Genomic DNA, 16,150 nt, shown 5'->3' with positions numbered 1-16,150 from the left:
ATCGAAGGCAGCTGACAGGTCCAGGAGGATGAGGCTGCTGCTTCGTCGTGGTCCAGGAGAGCCCCGATGTCATTGGTGGCTGCCATCAGGGCTGCCTCGGTGCAGTGGTTGGCTTGGAATCCCAATTGAGCAGGATCCAGGAAGTTGTTGCTTTCTAGATGTTTGGGAAGTTGCTGGTTGATTGCCTCCGGGTGAACCTTTGCTAGAAAGGTAAGAATTGAGATGGGCCGCGAGTTCTCAAAATCTGCTGGGTCAGCGGACATGTTCTTCATGAGGGGCCTCACTCCAGGAGGTTTCCAGTCTTCAGGGAAGGAGCCTGAGGTGATGGAAGTGTTCAAGGCTTTTTTGAGCTCATCGCTAATAGTCTTACTCCGGAGGTTGAAGACGTGGTGGGGGCAGCGGTCTGTGGGTGCTCCCAAATGCATGGAGTTCATGATGGAGATTGTGGCTTGAGTCGTGGGAGAATCCCAGTGGGTAAGCGGGTGTTCATGGGTGTTAACAGGCTGATGCGGTCAGTGGCAGAGGGTAGGGGTTCGAAGTTTTCATAGATTTCGGAGATCCTGTTGTGGAAGAAATCCGCTAGGGTGTCTCAGTTCTTTGGAAGGTGTGATTACGTTCCCTGGCAGCTGTGGGGTTTGAGAACTCCTTCATGATTGCAAAGAGCTCCTTGCTGCGGTTTTTGCTGGCTTCTATGTGGTCTGCTAGGGCATTATTCTTTGTATTATTCAGGAGGCAGTGCTCCTAGATGAGTGCTGTCTTAAAGGTAATGTGGTCTCCTGTCTCTTTAATGGTACCCACTTCCTGTCTAGTTAATGGCAGTTGCGTTGTGAAGATTTCAGCTCTGTGGTGAAGCATCTGGTTCTTCTGGCAGATCCTTTGGAATTGGCAGGGGCAACTGTGTCAGCACATGTGATCCACTGGGAGAAGTTCTTTGCAGCCTGATCAGGGTTGGATGATGTGCCTGGGACGTGGGAGTTGATTGTTGCTCCACAGGTCTTCTGAATTTATTTTTACAGTTCCTGCATGTGGAGCTGCGGGTGTAAGGTTTCCTGTTTTGGTAGGTCCTGAGATGGTGCAGTGGACGCTGAAATAGTTGGTTCAGGTGAGCATAGATGTGAAAATCGTGTTGAGCGTGTTCCCTGTGATGTGGGTAGCATCAGTGACAAGTTGTGTGATGCCGATGTTGCTCATGCTTTCCAGGAGATCAGCAGTGTTGGTGTCACTGGTGTCGCTGAGGTGGAAGTTAAAATCCCCTTGGAAAATGTAGTTCTCATAGTTGATGGTGACCGGGTGGTGAGGTTAGGGATGGCTTCGCGTAGCTTGGGTGTGGTACTGGTGATCTGTAGGCAAGGGTGCCTCTGATAATGGAGCATCTCAACTGTCAAAAAGCACTATCTGGGTAGATTAGACTGAGGTAGTACAGTGGATGATGTCCTTGTAGATGATGGCAATTCCACCACAGTATTTGTTAGTTCGGTCCTGATGTGCTATCGTGTAGCCTTCGGGGGTGGTATTGGCAATGACATTCGTGGAGGCAGGGTTAAGGCAGGTCTCTGAGAGGAAGATGACGTCCATGGAGAGGGATGAGATTGTGTCCCAGTCCTCTGTGGCATGTTTGCCTAGTATTGAGCAGGATACACTGGAGTTGTACTGTGGCTATCTCAGTTGGCAAGGTGGATGTGGTTGTGTTAGTAGTATCTCCGGCATAATTGGTTGCTCCAGTGTTGCAGAAGAGGCAGTGGTGTCAGATGAAAGGTCCTACCGTTGATCATGGCAATGGGATGCAGCAGTTGTTGTTGCGGAATCCGGGGCTCAGAGCTCTGCGGGGGATCAGATGGCCAGGGTTCCTGGCGCTGGGCGCAGTCCTTTGGCACACATGTGGTGCACCAGCTCTGCGACCTCCATTTAGAAGGGCCTGAGAGGGTTGCTGGGAAGCAGTGGCCAGGACTGGCGGGAGGGAGTAACAACGGCGGGAACGAGCAGGTTGTGGGGGAGCAAACAGTGCAGCAAGCAACAACAACCAGGCAATAATTAACCACTCCCATTCATTGTGTTGCTCCACTTCCTCATCAGTTCACTGCTTGTCCCAAATGACCCATTATGCAGCTCAGTATTACCAGTACCCCATTACACTTGCCTCTTTCGAGACTGGCTTACCCGAGATACATATATAAAAATGTTCTGTCCAATTGTCAGCATCAAAATGGTCGGTTAGCATATGAGAGAGTGGTTATGCGAGTGGGTGCCAGAGAGGGAATAAGGGAATAGGAGTATATAGTGCACACCACAATAAAAAGTGTCTCTCCGTGCTGCCTGGCGTGTGCTTACAGGACACTTAAACAAGACTAGAAGTTCAGAAGGAAAGGAACATTAAGTCTACGGGCCCATCTCGTCGTAAAAAGAATAGATACTCTGAGTAGTGAGGTCATACTGAGCCCCTCTCTGCCCGGAATAGGAAGGTTTCTTCATGACTTGTTTAGAAAATGTATGCTATACTTTGTAAAGCCCACTCACCTTCACGTGAGACTTCCCGTGATCGCACAAGGTCACTCTTGTTGCCCACGAGGATGATGGGTAGGTCCTGGTTGGGCCGGCTGGTGCGCAGACGCAGTAGCAGCTGGGAGACTTTGTTGAAGCTCACACGATCTGTGACAGAGAAAACAATGACGTATGCGTCTCCCATCTGCAGACAGTTCTCCTGCATCCACTGGCACGAATCCACCTGTGGGTTAAGAAGGAGAAAACCACACACGATGGGTTAGAAACATAGCCTGTGTACATGCAGCCAATTAGTGAAATGTAGAAGAATCATTGAGAACTCAACCCAGCCCCTCGCACAGGCAACACACCCACGACTGAAGTTTGCAAAACGTCATGTATTGTGAGTCCACAGTATGGAGTCTGGAAAAACGACTTGAGTGACACTACCAGAGATATTGCAATGTCTTTTATAGAATGCTAATTGCTCAATACGTCTAAGCAGTGTAGGTGTGCAAACCTGTCTCACATTTACTTGCACAATGCGTGCCAAATGATTGCTAGGAATGGTGTAGTCGCTATAGGTCTTGGGTGCTCCTTGATGGGCCTGTGTCACTGTAATTAACCATTCGAATAAGGTGTAAACATTCTGACAGTCGTGTATAATTTTAATGTTTACTCAACAAATAGAAGTACAGAATACATAAGCTAGACTTTCAGTCAATTAAGCATTTAATTGGCAATATATTGCGAACACAGTAAAGCTCTACAGAAAATCCAGCACAGAGACGCCTTCTAAAAAAGTGAAAAGGTGAACGCTTCAACAAAGGAAAAGCAGGTGTTCTACAGGGCTTTTGTCAACAGACTGCATACATTCACTAAACAATTCCTTTTATCACATGTTATGCACCAATGAGGAGCAAGCAAAGAGAAACATCTTACAACAGGATAAATTAAAGGACGCTCTAATAAGTCTACTAATTTAGAGTTAAGTGTTTCCAGGGTATATTCAGGTGACAGGACTTGTTACATAGTATGAGATTCAGGTTGGGACAGTTAGGTTGTCTTTGAGTAGGTCCACCGCGTTCAGTGTGACTGGGAAATCTCACTTTTAGTGTAAACCTACAAGTCTTTATTACAGGAGGAAATAACAGATCACATGATAGGTTGCGGTGCCTCATGCTTTCTTCCATTTTGGATAAGAGGGATTTAAGTTAATGTAAGCTTAATTTCTTCTGCATTAAACATCAACTGCAATAAAACTCTATAAATTGTAGGCCAAAAATTTTTTTGTAGCAATGGTGGCATGCTGCGCTTTAAATGAATATGTTTAAAAGTAAAGTGAGCCATACTGCGATTGCTACAATAGTTAATTGTGGATGCATTAACAAATGATGTGTGCCCTGATGGCTGGTGGTGTGCGTGCCTGTAGAAATTGTGCACTGGGAGCTGGTGGTGTGTGTGCCTGGTGGAAGTGTGCACTGCCGGCTGGTGGTGTGTGTGTGTGCCTGGTAGAAGCGTGCACTGACGGCTGGTGGTGTGTGCCTGCTGAAAACGTGCACCACCTACAGCACCACTCAACCCCCAACGCCTACATCACTGCTCAATCCCCACCACGTACAGCACTGCTCAACCCGCAATTGAGTGGGGTAGTCAGTGCAAAGTATTGCCATTTTTTAGTTGCTACGCCACAGTGCGATTTATGTGTTCCTGGTGCATTCAACCAGTCGTATAGTCTTTTTAGTTTCCCTTCACCTTTACCCTGTGTCTACTATGTCCTCTTTCTTTGCAGGTACAATTTGACCTCCTATGGAGCAACATAACGTTATGTTCCATTACTTAAATCTTTTTTCTTACCACTAATAGAGGCGTGAAAGGTCTCTATTTCACACCACGGTCCTGAAGAAAGCCCACATGACCTACCAGGAATAAGAAAGGGCTGAAACATGTCGACCTTTTTTCACTTAGTGTGAACGAGTCATAATAACTCACGTTCACCGACTTAATTTTTAAATCCATTGCCTCTAAATACAGAACTAATAAATAATTTTTCTGATCAAGAGAGACAATTTTATTCCATCACTTTTTCACCTCACAAATCACTTATCACTACTGTTTATAACAATGGGTAATGCCCCCCCCCCTGATCAGAATAAAAGTAAAGTGCGCCATACTGCGATTGCTACAATAGTTAATTGTGGATGCGTTAACAAATGATGTGTGCCCTGATGGCTGGATGTGTGCGTGCCTGTAGAAATTGTGCACTGCTGGCTGGTGGTGTGTGTGTGTGCCTGGTAAAAGCGTGCACTGACGGCTGGTGGTATGTGCCTGCTGAAAACGTGGACCACCTATAGCACCACTCAACCCCCAACGCCTACATCACTGCTCAATCCCCACCACGTACAGCACTGCTCAACCCGCCATGCCTACATCACCACCACTCAACCCACAACACCTACAGCACCACTCAACCCGCAACGCCTACAGCACCACTCAACCCGCAACGCCTACAGCACCACTCAACCCGCAACGCCTACAGCACCACTCAACCCGCAACGCCTACAGCACCACTCAATCCGCAACGCCTACAGCACCACTCAATCCGCAACGCCTACAGCACCACTCAACCCGCAACGCCTACAGCACCACTCAACCCGCAACGCCTACAGCACCACTCAACCCGCAACGCCTACAGCACCACTCAACCCGCAACGCCTACAGCACCACTCAACCCGCAACGCCTACAGCACCACTCAACCCGCAACGCCTACAGCACCACTCAACCCGCAACGCCTACAGCACCACTCAACCCACAACGCCTACAGCACCACTCAATGCCCACTGCATACAGCAGCACTCAATCTGCAATGCATACAGCACCACTCAACCTGCAACACCTACAGCACCACTCAATCCCCACCGCGTACAGCACCACTCAATCCCCACCGCCTACAGCACCACTCAACCCGCAACGCCTACAGCACCACTCAATCCCCACCATGTACAGCACCACTCAACCTGCAACGCCTACAGCACCACTCAATCCCCACCACATACAGCACTACTCAACCTGCAACGCCTACAGCACCACTCAACCCGCAACGCCTACATCACCTGTATTTTTCCCAAACCTGGAGTAACACGCTTCGCACGTAGTTTGTACATTTACCTTGCTTGCTGCCGAGTAAAGGGCACCAGACTTGCTCTCAGTAGAAAACCTTGACCAAAACGTGCAGGAAGAGAATGCGACGCTCAATCCTGTCAGGCACTGCTGAGAACTCAAATCACTGAAAGCGATCGCTTTCGCGATCGCTATAGTAAAAAGAAAAAAAAGCCAGTCAGTGGTGACACTGCAGGCATATGTCTTCAACTATCGCGCCCGTGTCAGCACGATAATTAAAGACATATGGGCTTTGGTGCGCGTAACAGACACCAATAGGCCATGGGCGGAGCTACGCGACCGCCCATGGCCTATTGCATGTTCTGTTTTAAAAGTACACACACACAAAGCCCAATCAAAATGGACCTAGGAAATAACACGCACGAGCTGTGTGGAGTTTCCAGGTCCATTTTTAAAACCCAGAGAAAAGGACTCTGGCTGCGCGAACAGGGTACGCTAGGCCGAGACCTAAAAAACATTTTAGAAGTCAATAACTTCCAACTTGGGTTTAGAAATGGATAAGCAAGTGCTATTTGGAAGGACTGTGTTTTAAGTATTCCTTCCAAATAGCAATTACTATCCATATGTATCAATGGTTTAGGACAGAAATAGCTTTGGTAAACAATTAAAAAGTTACAGTCCACCAAGTTGGTGTGGCAACCCAGTTGCAAAAGGAAGGGGCCCCCTGGGGAACCTTTCCCTTTGCTACGGTTAAAGAGGATGTTTGTTTCTAAATGCAGGCATGTTTTCTTTAAGGAACATTGGCCATATAAAATAATTAAAAAATTACGTTGTTGAATTAAAATCACATATATGATCTGGTCACACCAACAGGCCACCATCCCAATGAAGGTCTCCAATCGCACAGAGTTAGAATTTGTGACCTACCTCATCAATATTCATGGGTTATATGGTTAGGTCAGACAGCAACCCTCTATGATTTAGATTTTTCAGAACAAACCTATCAGTACCTTGGCAAGTTCTTAAACATTTTCACTGGTGGCAAAAATACTCGTTTCAATTTGCGACTAATATTTTGCAACCATAGATTTGCAAATGTGCCCCTTGATGATTTATGTGAGGCAATGTAAGGGTGTTACCAGCAGAGTTCTACAAGGAGTCCTTTAAATGGGCACAACATTTTTGATGCAAGTAACTTATCTATCACTTAATTATATACTTTGAAAGCACTTATTTTTATCTTAAACACTAATTCATTTTGCAGCCCCCTATCTTGTACTGAGTGTAATGCAATTATAAAGTAATGACGTGTATTCACAGCACTTTCTATCACAGGGTGTGTGCTCATAGCACTATAAATAGCACTATAAACACGCCACTACTCCCCACTGCATCTACCAGGATTCATTTATGTGGCTCTCTGGTCTCACGCAGATATCTGCAGTGATCACATTATTCAATTGAGGTTGCATAAGGCAAAATAGTCCAGTTTCCACCAGTTAGTTAAATTTGTATTTAGTTTTCATTTAAAGTGTATACCTTAATTTATATGCAGTTATGTAAAGTTGAAAAGAAAAAAACAAAAAGGTAGCAGAATGTCTTTAGCCTGGCTACCACACATTAATGTGCCCCATAGAAGTCCGGATTACAGTCCCATTTTTTTATGCACTTCAAAGTTGCATGTAAATGAACATACCTGAAAACCTACCAAATACTTAAGGTCATGCTTCCAGCCCATCTTTATTCACAAGTACTTGCTGAGGCATTTGTGCGTCTCTGGAATACAGCTGCAGAATTCCAAGGGGTCGCGCCCCACAATTCAAAGGCCTCTTAACTCGAATTTAGACAGGAGAGGATTGCGCTATTGGGTGGCAACGCATCCCCAAATATAGGAATTTGATACTGTGGTCAGTGGCGCTGGAACTAGGGTCAGGCAGATGGTGCAATATTCTGACACATCCCGGAAGTTTTTTCAGCAAAGCAACAGCCAGTACCTAGGCCTGGTGAAGCCTTATTTTATGCACAATCTAATGTGGTTTATTTTTTGTCCTCATACCATCGTAAGCGTCTGCCATCGTAACATAGTAGACCCTGTTGGTCCTGAACGCCCTGGGTCCATGTTCCTGCATTCGCTTTCGGGCCACCAGGCCAGCTTCTTTACCCCAGCATACCAGGGGCGACCAGATGTTTCCTTCGCTTCGATCAAGTCTTGCCATATTCAAAGCCACCCGAACCCACTTCTCATATGAAGGGGGAACCAGATCCTTCCATAATATACAGATTTCCCTTCGGGCTAACAAGATCAAGCATAAAAATAGGCCCATTTGTAATCTAGGTATACGGTTTATAAGATCAGGGCTCAAACCAAATATAACCAACGCTGGATCTAGGTAAATATCTAAACCAAAAATTCCTGTCAATGCCAGCTCTATATTAACTGAGTGCACTCAAAAAACATGTGCAGATCATCTGCTTCTATCATACCACATTTAGGGCATCGAGGATGTGAATCTGAGGCAAACTTGGCAATTTTTTGGGGAGTATAGTACAACCTATTAATAGTGAAAAAATGATTTTTCTTCAGGGAGGCGGACTTAAACTCATATAGGTTTTGAATAGATAGAAAGTAAAGCTCTACAGAGCTATTTTCCAATATAGATGAACACCAAACCAGATATGGTGGAGGAATCGCGGTATCCTCCCTGTCTAGTAAGCTACTATACCATTGTCAAACTTCCTTTTTCATGGGAGCTGGGTTTTGGAGCTTTAACTCCACCTCATAATTCCCGCCTATATTCGCCTTTTCTGCCGCATACCATGAGCAGAGTTGTAAAAATTTAAAACGGGAGAAGAAATCCACAATCTTTGCTCTCATAACCTCCCAGGGTAGGACCCCATCTGAAGATATTAGATCTGACCACATCTGGGTACCTGCACGCTCAATTGGGATGGCCAGGCTATCTTTTAAGCAGTCAGGAAGTCCCGGGGAGTCCCAGATTGGGGAAAAGTCGGAGTAGTATTTTATCCCCCACCTTGCTTTAAGATTTTGCCAAGTGTTGAGTGCAGATCTAATCACCTTTAGGCGAACTTTCTTGAAGAACCTGGGGGCCGTAACTTATACAAAAATCCAGTCCCCCACCCCTCTTGATTCACCATGGCATTCAGGATCCTCCCCCAGTTGTTGTCTGTGGGGCTGGCCAGTAAACAACAAATATTTTTAAACTGGAAGGAGAGGCAGTAACAAAGGATATCAGGTAATGCTAAGCCCCCCTTAATTAGTCTTCTCTTTAGCTCATTCCAGGATGGTCTGGAGCTCTTATTAGCCCAAATAAAACTCCCGATCTTGCTCTGAATTTTCCCAAGAAGTTTACCGGGGAAGTCTAGAGGAATAACACTGAACAGATATGTCAGTTTAGGTAGAATTACCATTTTGACGATGTTCACTCGACCATATATTGTGAGTGATAGATTCCTCCACCCAAGGAAGAGATGGTCAATTTCCTTCGAGACTTTCCTCAGATTTGTCAAGGGAATATTCGCCACGTCCTGCTCTATACTTATCCCCAGATATTTAAATTCAGTGCTGACACTCCTTTCCCAGCCTTCAATCCCCCAACACATTATCTCCGTCTTAGAAGGATTAACTGCATACCCAGAGTACCGTCCAAACTCACACAGTATTCTCCACTTTAGGAAAAACCTCTGTGGGATTACTAGTATAAATTAACAGATCATCTGCATAGAGAGCGAGTTGAATACGGAGGTCTTGCACACGGAAGGGGGTAATTTGGGGGTCTAATCTAAGAGCTTGAGCTAGGGGTTCAAAGTATATATCAAACAACAAGGGTGAAATAGGACACCCCTGACGTGTACCCCTCTGAATTTCGAACCTTGGTGTTAATATCCCATTAAGAAGAATAGTGGCAGAAGCACCCTCATAGCATTTAATTAGAGATCTTATAAACATCGGGCCAAATCCCATTACTTTAAGGGTTTCCCAAAGGAAGATCCAACGGACGCATCCGAACGCTTTGGCTCCGTCATATGCGACCACCGCTAGAGGCTCTGCCCCTGCTACTGCTAGATCTATACATCCTATTAATTATAAGGTCTGTTCTTGTATATATTGGCCCGGAATGAACCCCTTTTGATCTATTCCTATTAATTGTGGTACCACCTTGACCAATCTCCCTTCCAGAATGCTAGTAAAGATCTTATAGACTGCATTTAGCAGGGATATTGGCCTGTAGGAATCTGCCTTTAGTGGACTTTTCCAGGTTTTAGTACGAGCATGATTGTTGCTTCTTTCCAGGACGGGGGGGATTCCCCCCTCTAATATATAGATATAATTAAATAGCTCATGTAGTCTATGTATAATTATCTCGTCCAGAACTTTATAGACTTCTCCTAGTAGGGCATCTGTCCCTGCAGCCTCATTATTTTTGCTCTTTTTGATATGGAGCCTGATTCCTTCTTCAGTGATCGGCCTTTCTAACATCTCTTGGCTACCCCTAGTCAATAGTGGTAAGGCTTTATTGTTTAACCACACTTGAATACTATCAGTATCTGGTGCATCATCCTCTTTATATAGTTGAGAAAATAGAGCGAGAAGGCATTGCTGCAAATCTAATCCAATGTGTTAGTGTGTGCTCAAAGCCAACAGAATGTCAGAAGCAGACCAGGCGGAAGGCACAAATTTATAAAGTAGTGCTTTTGATTGGTCCAGGCGATCTGTGTACCATTGGTTTGTCTTAAAATAAAGTCCCTTGAATGATTTGCAGGGTCAGGGTAGGCGTAAAGGGCGAAGGCAAACGTTGGATGGTGCAGGGAAGCATGTAAAACAAGCATTGGCATAGCCAATAGGTCTCGCCTTTCGGACCTTGCAAGTGTTTAGCCATGAAACAGTTGATTTGTTGCACCAAGGATATTGTGCTGCATAACTAAACACTTATAAAAGGTCCCAAAGGCGAGACATATTGGCTATGCCAATGCTTGTTTAAGAGTCAGTGATCCATGAGACCACTGCCTGCTCTTAAAAAATATTTTTATTTACATTCTCAAAGATAAAGTGATCCTTGTGACCCCTCCCCTTTGCAAATGGGTTACCACCAGTTCTGGTTTTGGTTTTAAGTTTTTTTTGTTTGTTTCGGTGGTAAAGTATTCCTATTTTGCAACCGGGACTTGGTGGCAAAACAGTAATGCATACCATACTGATTCGGTATTTGGAAGGGATGCCCTATACACGCCCATTTCAAATACTGAATCGCAAATGCAAAATGCAATTTCAATAACCAGTACATTTAAAAAAGCATTTTTCAGGTCACAAATGGCCCGGTTCTGCGAATCGGGCCGTTTGCGACCAGAAAAATGCTTTGTGCATCTGGCCCATTATGCTGCAAGGCGGTGGTGTAAAAGGGAAGGCTAATCAGCACTTAAAATAATATCAGTGAGGCAGGCTAACTGTTTGTTACTATATGTAAACCATTTAATATATACTGCTAATCTGAATTACATATAATGCTAGTTAAATTGTATTTCTTATCACAGGATTTTAAATTTCAGATCGGTATTTGGATTGACTTGTTCTCATGAAGGATACCATTTGGATTGTCGAATTTGGTTTCATTTTTGGGGCCGGGTATTGATCTGTTGATGACCAACATAGGTGTCCGCGGGGAGGCGCGTGTTGGGGGGATGCTTGCCTCCCCTGGATTTTTCACTTGACCTTTAAAAAAATGTTAAGATTGTGCTGCTGGTATTGAGATGACATCATTGCACGCCGCGACATTGACCTTAAAATTATGCACCACCTGACAAAATGTCTGCGGACGCCAATGACTACTATTGTGATTTTACTCTAGCGAGGCACATTTCTTCTTCCTGGAAGTGTCTGGTTCCCATGAGCAGCTGTATCTCTTACCTTTCTGAAAACACCCTGCACAAGTGGAGTTATTCAAATCCCCCTCTCAACCAACATGTGAAAGCCAGGGCCTGTACTTATCAATCAAATAATGCCTCACATAGGTAAACAGCAGTTGCTCCTTGCATAGATGGCCAGACGGCCCGGCCTAAAAATTGATTTCTTGCAGTTGACTGTTAGTGGCAGTCACAATGTCTCTACAAACATGAGAACCATATGAAAGGGATCCCTTTTGGAAGACCAACATGGGAGTGTCAATAAGGTGCCATTACAGTGTGAACCATTTCAACAAATAGGTCTAGTAATTGGAAATGTAACTCTTTTGTTGGTCAATTCAGTTCTGTTTATGCTTCTCTGGTGATAGTAGCCATATAGGATTGGTTTATTCGCTCGGATGTCGCCCCTCACTTCTGGTGCACAGCCTGTGCCTGCCCAGACGAAGCTGTAGGCTCAGTTTAATGAACTACGGAAGCTCCTTGCCAGCTGCCGATGGACCTCTCAACACAGTCAAGGAGATGGCCCTGGCACAATCACCAAGTGAAATCTCATTTCTATCACCACGGCCCTCCTTACGAGCTACGGCCTGATCTCTGCAGCAGTCATCACAGAACATTAGGAGTGGAGCAACTGCTAAAACGGCAGCTCCCTTCGCGAGGAGCATGAGCACCAAGTAAAATTAAAAAATATACCGCCTTTAAAACTTTTAATTTGCTTTATATGTTCCACAAACTAGTACAATTTAGAGAAATGCCTTTAATATAATTAATTAGAAGTCAGTTAAAAGGAGTGATGGGGGGAGGCTGCGGACTGTGCAGGATTTAATGGCGGTTCTTTTTATGTAATATAACCGGTTTTAAAGTCTAATGTTGTCATTTAAGAAGTCTAACAAAATAATTTAGGCACTTCTCTCCCAGCTTCCTTTAAACAGGCAATTAAAATTCAGGCCTGTCAAATGTCACTTGTAGAAGGCATAGCGGAGTGACAGTCATTCATTTTAAGTTTTTGTTCGAAGTACTTCGCCGCACTTATAAATCATCCTGAGCAGCACGTGTTTTAGTGTCACTCAGAATTTATTGCAATCTGACATGCTTAAGGTTGCAGGAGTTGGGAAACCTGAGTAGATAGCATAAGGTCTCCAAAATTGAAGCAAGGCTGGAGGCCGGAGGGAGGTTTAGCAGGATGGGAAGAGGCATGAGATCATCCGCAGAACGTACAAGACTGGCAAATGGGCTGTCTTGCAGCAGGCGGAGCATCTGCGCAATCACAGAAGATTTCCAACAGATGGTGACCGCCCTAGTAAAGTATGTGCTTAGGACACACTGCAGGCCAGCTTTTTGCAATATGGACGGCTTACGTGGAAGTGGTGGAGGGATGGACGAGTTTAGAAAGCCCTTTTCTTTCAGAAAGCTGCCAAGCAATTGCAAGGCACAGTCACGCCTATAACCAGCATTGACCGCGCAGGCGGTGTGGCCCTAAAAGAGACGCGCTAAACCGTAATAAAAAAAAAACACACACAAGTGGTGATGCGATCTGCGGTGGGGGGGGGGGGGGGGGGGGGGGGTGAGCCATTGACAGAAACTCAGCAGCTGCGCGCGTGCACGCACACATGAACGCAAGCTTGAGGCCAGCAAAAGACTAAGGTCAGCACTTTCAAAAGCCACTCACTAAATTTCTGCAGCACATGCGCTGACTCAGCGAGACCTAAAAACGTACTACCCACCCTTCGAAAGAACACAAATATTTTTTTTTTTTTAGCCGAGGAAGTAGCAATGAGGTCATTCTAAACTATTTTATGGCTAGGGACAAATAAAGCTACAGGTCCTCTCTTTTGTGTGACAAAAATGTGACTTCCACTTCTCTTTGTGATTATTTAATTTTTATTTGTAACCCACAGAAGTTCAGGCCCCCTAGCGATTTATTTTAAACTCTTATAGTCGGGTTTACAGTATTATTGGGGTACAATGCTGATCAGCAGCTCTTTTCACTGTTATGTTTCAACTTTCTGGCCTTCGACCGGCCACAAGTTTACCGTATATCTTATTCCGGTCCGCTTTGCTAATGTTGTATTATATTACACAGTTCTTATGCTGTAATATATTACACAGTTCTATATCATGACAGCGGACTTACATATGTGATATTTATGTTCCCCTCTATTTGAAGTATGTGGAATCAGTGCACCAGGCCGATGAACCCACGATGTACCAAGCTTTAGAGTTCGCCCTTGGTTCTACCATCCCGAGTAAAATACCTCTGTTGACATCTGCACTGTTAGACGGGGACCTGGAGGGTCGGCCGAGGACAAGAGGAGAGGCCTCCGGGAGGGCCATCTCCAGCGATCGTACAGACAAGTAACTTCCCCCCCACAGATGGACACCACACCAGGATAAGGTCAACACTCTTTATATACGGTTCTTGCAGCAAGGGTATCAACGATACAGTGAGATCGGGACACGAGGGTCCTCTCAATTCTAGTCTCTGGAAGGGAAAGGGGGTAGCGGGACAGTCTTGGTACCGGTCTGGTACTGAGGTGGTACGATGAATAGCTCACAATCCTCGAGCTCGGAGTTCTGGAAGGTCGGGCCGCGGCAGCGCCGGCGGGCTCGGATGATAAGTCTCACTTGAGGAGGGCCGCGGCAGCGCCAGCCGACAAAAGGCGATGGTTCACACAAGGATGGGCCGCTGCAGCGCCAGCAGGTCCCGACGAGGATGTAGGTTGCAGAGGGCCGCGGCAGCGCCAGCAGGTCCCAACGGAGATGTAGGTTGCAGAGGGCCGCGGCAGCGCCAGCAGGTTCCAACGGAGATGTAGGTTGCAGAAAGCCGCGGCAGCGCCAGCAGGCAGGACGACGATTCACAAGGCAGGGCTGCGGCAGCGCCAGCAGTCCGTCAAGGATGAGTTCTTCAAGGTGTCTCTCGACTCCAGGATACAACTGCCTTCCTGCTCTGGAGCTGCCCCAGTTATAGGTCTGGCCTCCTTTGATGTCCGGACCCTCGCACTTGGAGGTCAGGAGGTCCGGGATGAGGGAGTCCAGACACCCAGCAGGGGGGTGGAGCCAGTGCCCGGGGAGGCTGGGGGCGATCGGCACCTGGCGGGGGAGAGCCATCGACACTCCTTTCTCCCATTGACCTGCCAAGTGGTCTCTTCACCTCCTGGGTGGATGGTGGTGCCTCGATATCGGGGCCTGGCCAGGCCCAGGGTTGGTGTCGAGCTGAGGCCACGCGGCCTCGTGGTGCAGTGTCCAAGATGGCGGCTGGGCCGGGGCAAGGCTGCCGGTGGTGGCCCGGGCCGGCCGATGTCGGGGTGTTCGGGAGCAGGCGTCCCGTTGGGGACGGGTTGCGGGTTGCTTCTGTGGGTTGCCGGGGTGGTTCTTCTGGTGGCACCGGGAGAGCCGGTGTCCGAGTCTTGTGATGCGGGGAGGAAGCGGCCCCTTCACGAGGCCTGTCCAACATGCACCCATTGCAGAGATGTGGGGTTTCAAACAAACCATGTATTTTCTTATGCACAGAAATGAATCCTGCAGGTGACTGCACTCAGGGGTTTGTGGGAATAGCACAAATATTTACTAGATGGACGTGGCTGCGCCTAGAGGGCAGCGTATGTACCATGCGCTGAACGACCCTCCTTGGGTCAGCCACCGAGGTTTGAGGGAGATCTGATCACTTACTACTGGAAAGCAAGCCTGCACTATGTAAATGGCTGTGCACACTGGCTTGAGGAGTTGGTTACACATGCACTAAATCAGTGCTTAATTTGAACCGGAGAGGGCCGCTGGCACTCATTTTTGGAGACCAGCACTTATTTTTTGGCATCCGACATTTACCGAGAGCAGGAGAAGGAAAACACACCACCAGTAGGATGGAGAATCTTCACAAAGGGAGAGAGCATGAACCTGCAAGAGTGGGATAAAAAGGCAGAGTGTGTCTGGCAGTGGATTAAAAATGCATGCAGTGGATTTAAGACTGCGCAGTCTTGGTATTCAGCAAGCCAACATTGCATTGCACCAGCCGCAGGCTTATGAGCAGAGTTTTGGGCACCTGTATTCTTTAACAAATTAAGCACTGCACTAACTGGTAAGAAAATACACACTGTGGCAGCACAGACACTTGTAGAAGTCTGATAAAAAGTGCATGAAAGCAGGAGCACAACTCTGGGGTAGGGGCACATAAATGGTCTGTTCACACATGTGAATCAAAAGGTAGCCCAATATTCAGGCGCTGATCCCACACAAAGGCATGTAGGATTGTTTCAGACAAGAGCACTAAATGGTAAGCATATTTCGAGGGGTGGTTGCGCATAAGTTACTAATGCACCAGCAGCCAAGCCTGCATCTTGAATGGAGATCTGCACATAGGCTTGATGAGGGCTGCTTCTTGGCGATAGACGTGCACCCAAGCTTGATGAGGTCTTCATCTTGGCAGTAGACCTCCACACAGGCTTGATGAGGTCTGCATTTTGGCAGCAGAGCTGCACAACGGCTTTATGAGGTCTGCATCATGGTGGGAGACCTGCACACAGGCTTAATGAGGTCTGCATCTTGGCTGCTGATCTGCACACAGGCGTGATGAGGTCTGCATCTTGGCGGTAGACCTGCACACAGGCGTGATGAGGTCTGCATCTTGGCGATAGACGA

General features: G+C 46.6%; 1 protein-coding gene across 2 annotated transcripts in view; it reads right to left on the bottom strand.

The window, feature by feature from the left end:
- REM2 (RRAD and GEM like GTPase 2) overlaps nucleotides 1-16,150 on the bottom strand; it is a 191,468-nt gene that overhangs the window by 12,359 nt on the left and 162,959 nt on the right. For both annotated transcript variants that reach the window (XM_086923657.1, XM_086923658.1), the window contains exon 4: nucleotides 2,515-2,722. In XM_086923657.1, coding sequence (XP_086779783.1) covers nucleotides 2,515-2,722 — 208 coding nt within the window. The remainder of the gene's footprint in view (nucleotides 1-2,514; nucleotides 2,723-16,150) is intronic.

This window comes from Lissotriton vulgaris, chromosome 5 (assembly GCF_964263255.1).
Source record: "Lissotriton vulgaris chromosome 5, aLisVul1.2, whole genome shotgun sequence".
Lineage (NCBI taxonomy): Eukaryota > Metazoa > Chordata > Amphibia > Caudata > Salamandridae > Lissotriton > Lissotriton vulgaris.
Note: the sequence above shows the minus strand (reverse complement) of the source record. Positions and strands in the feature narration are given on the sequence as shown.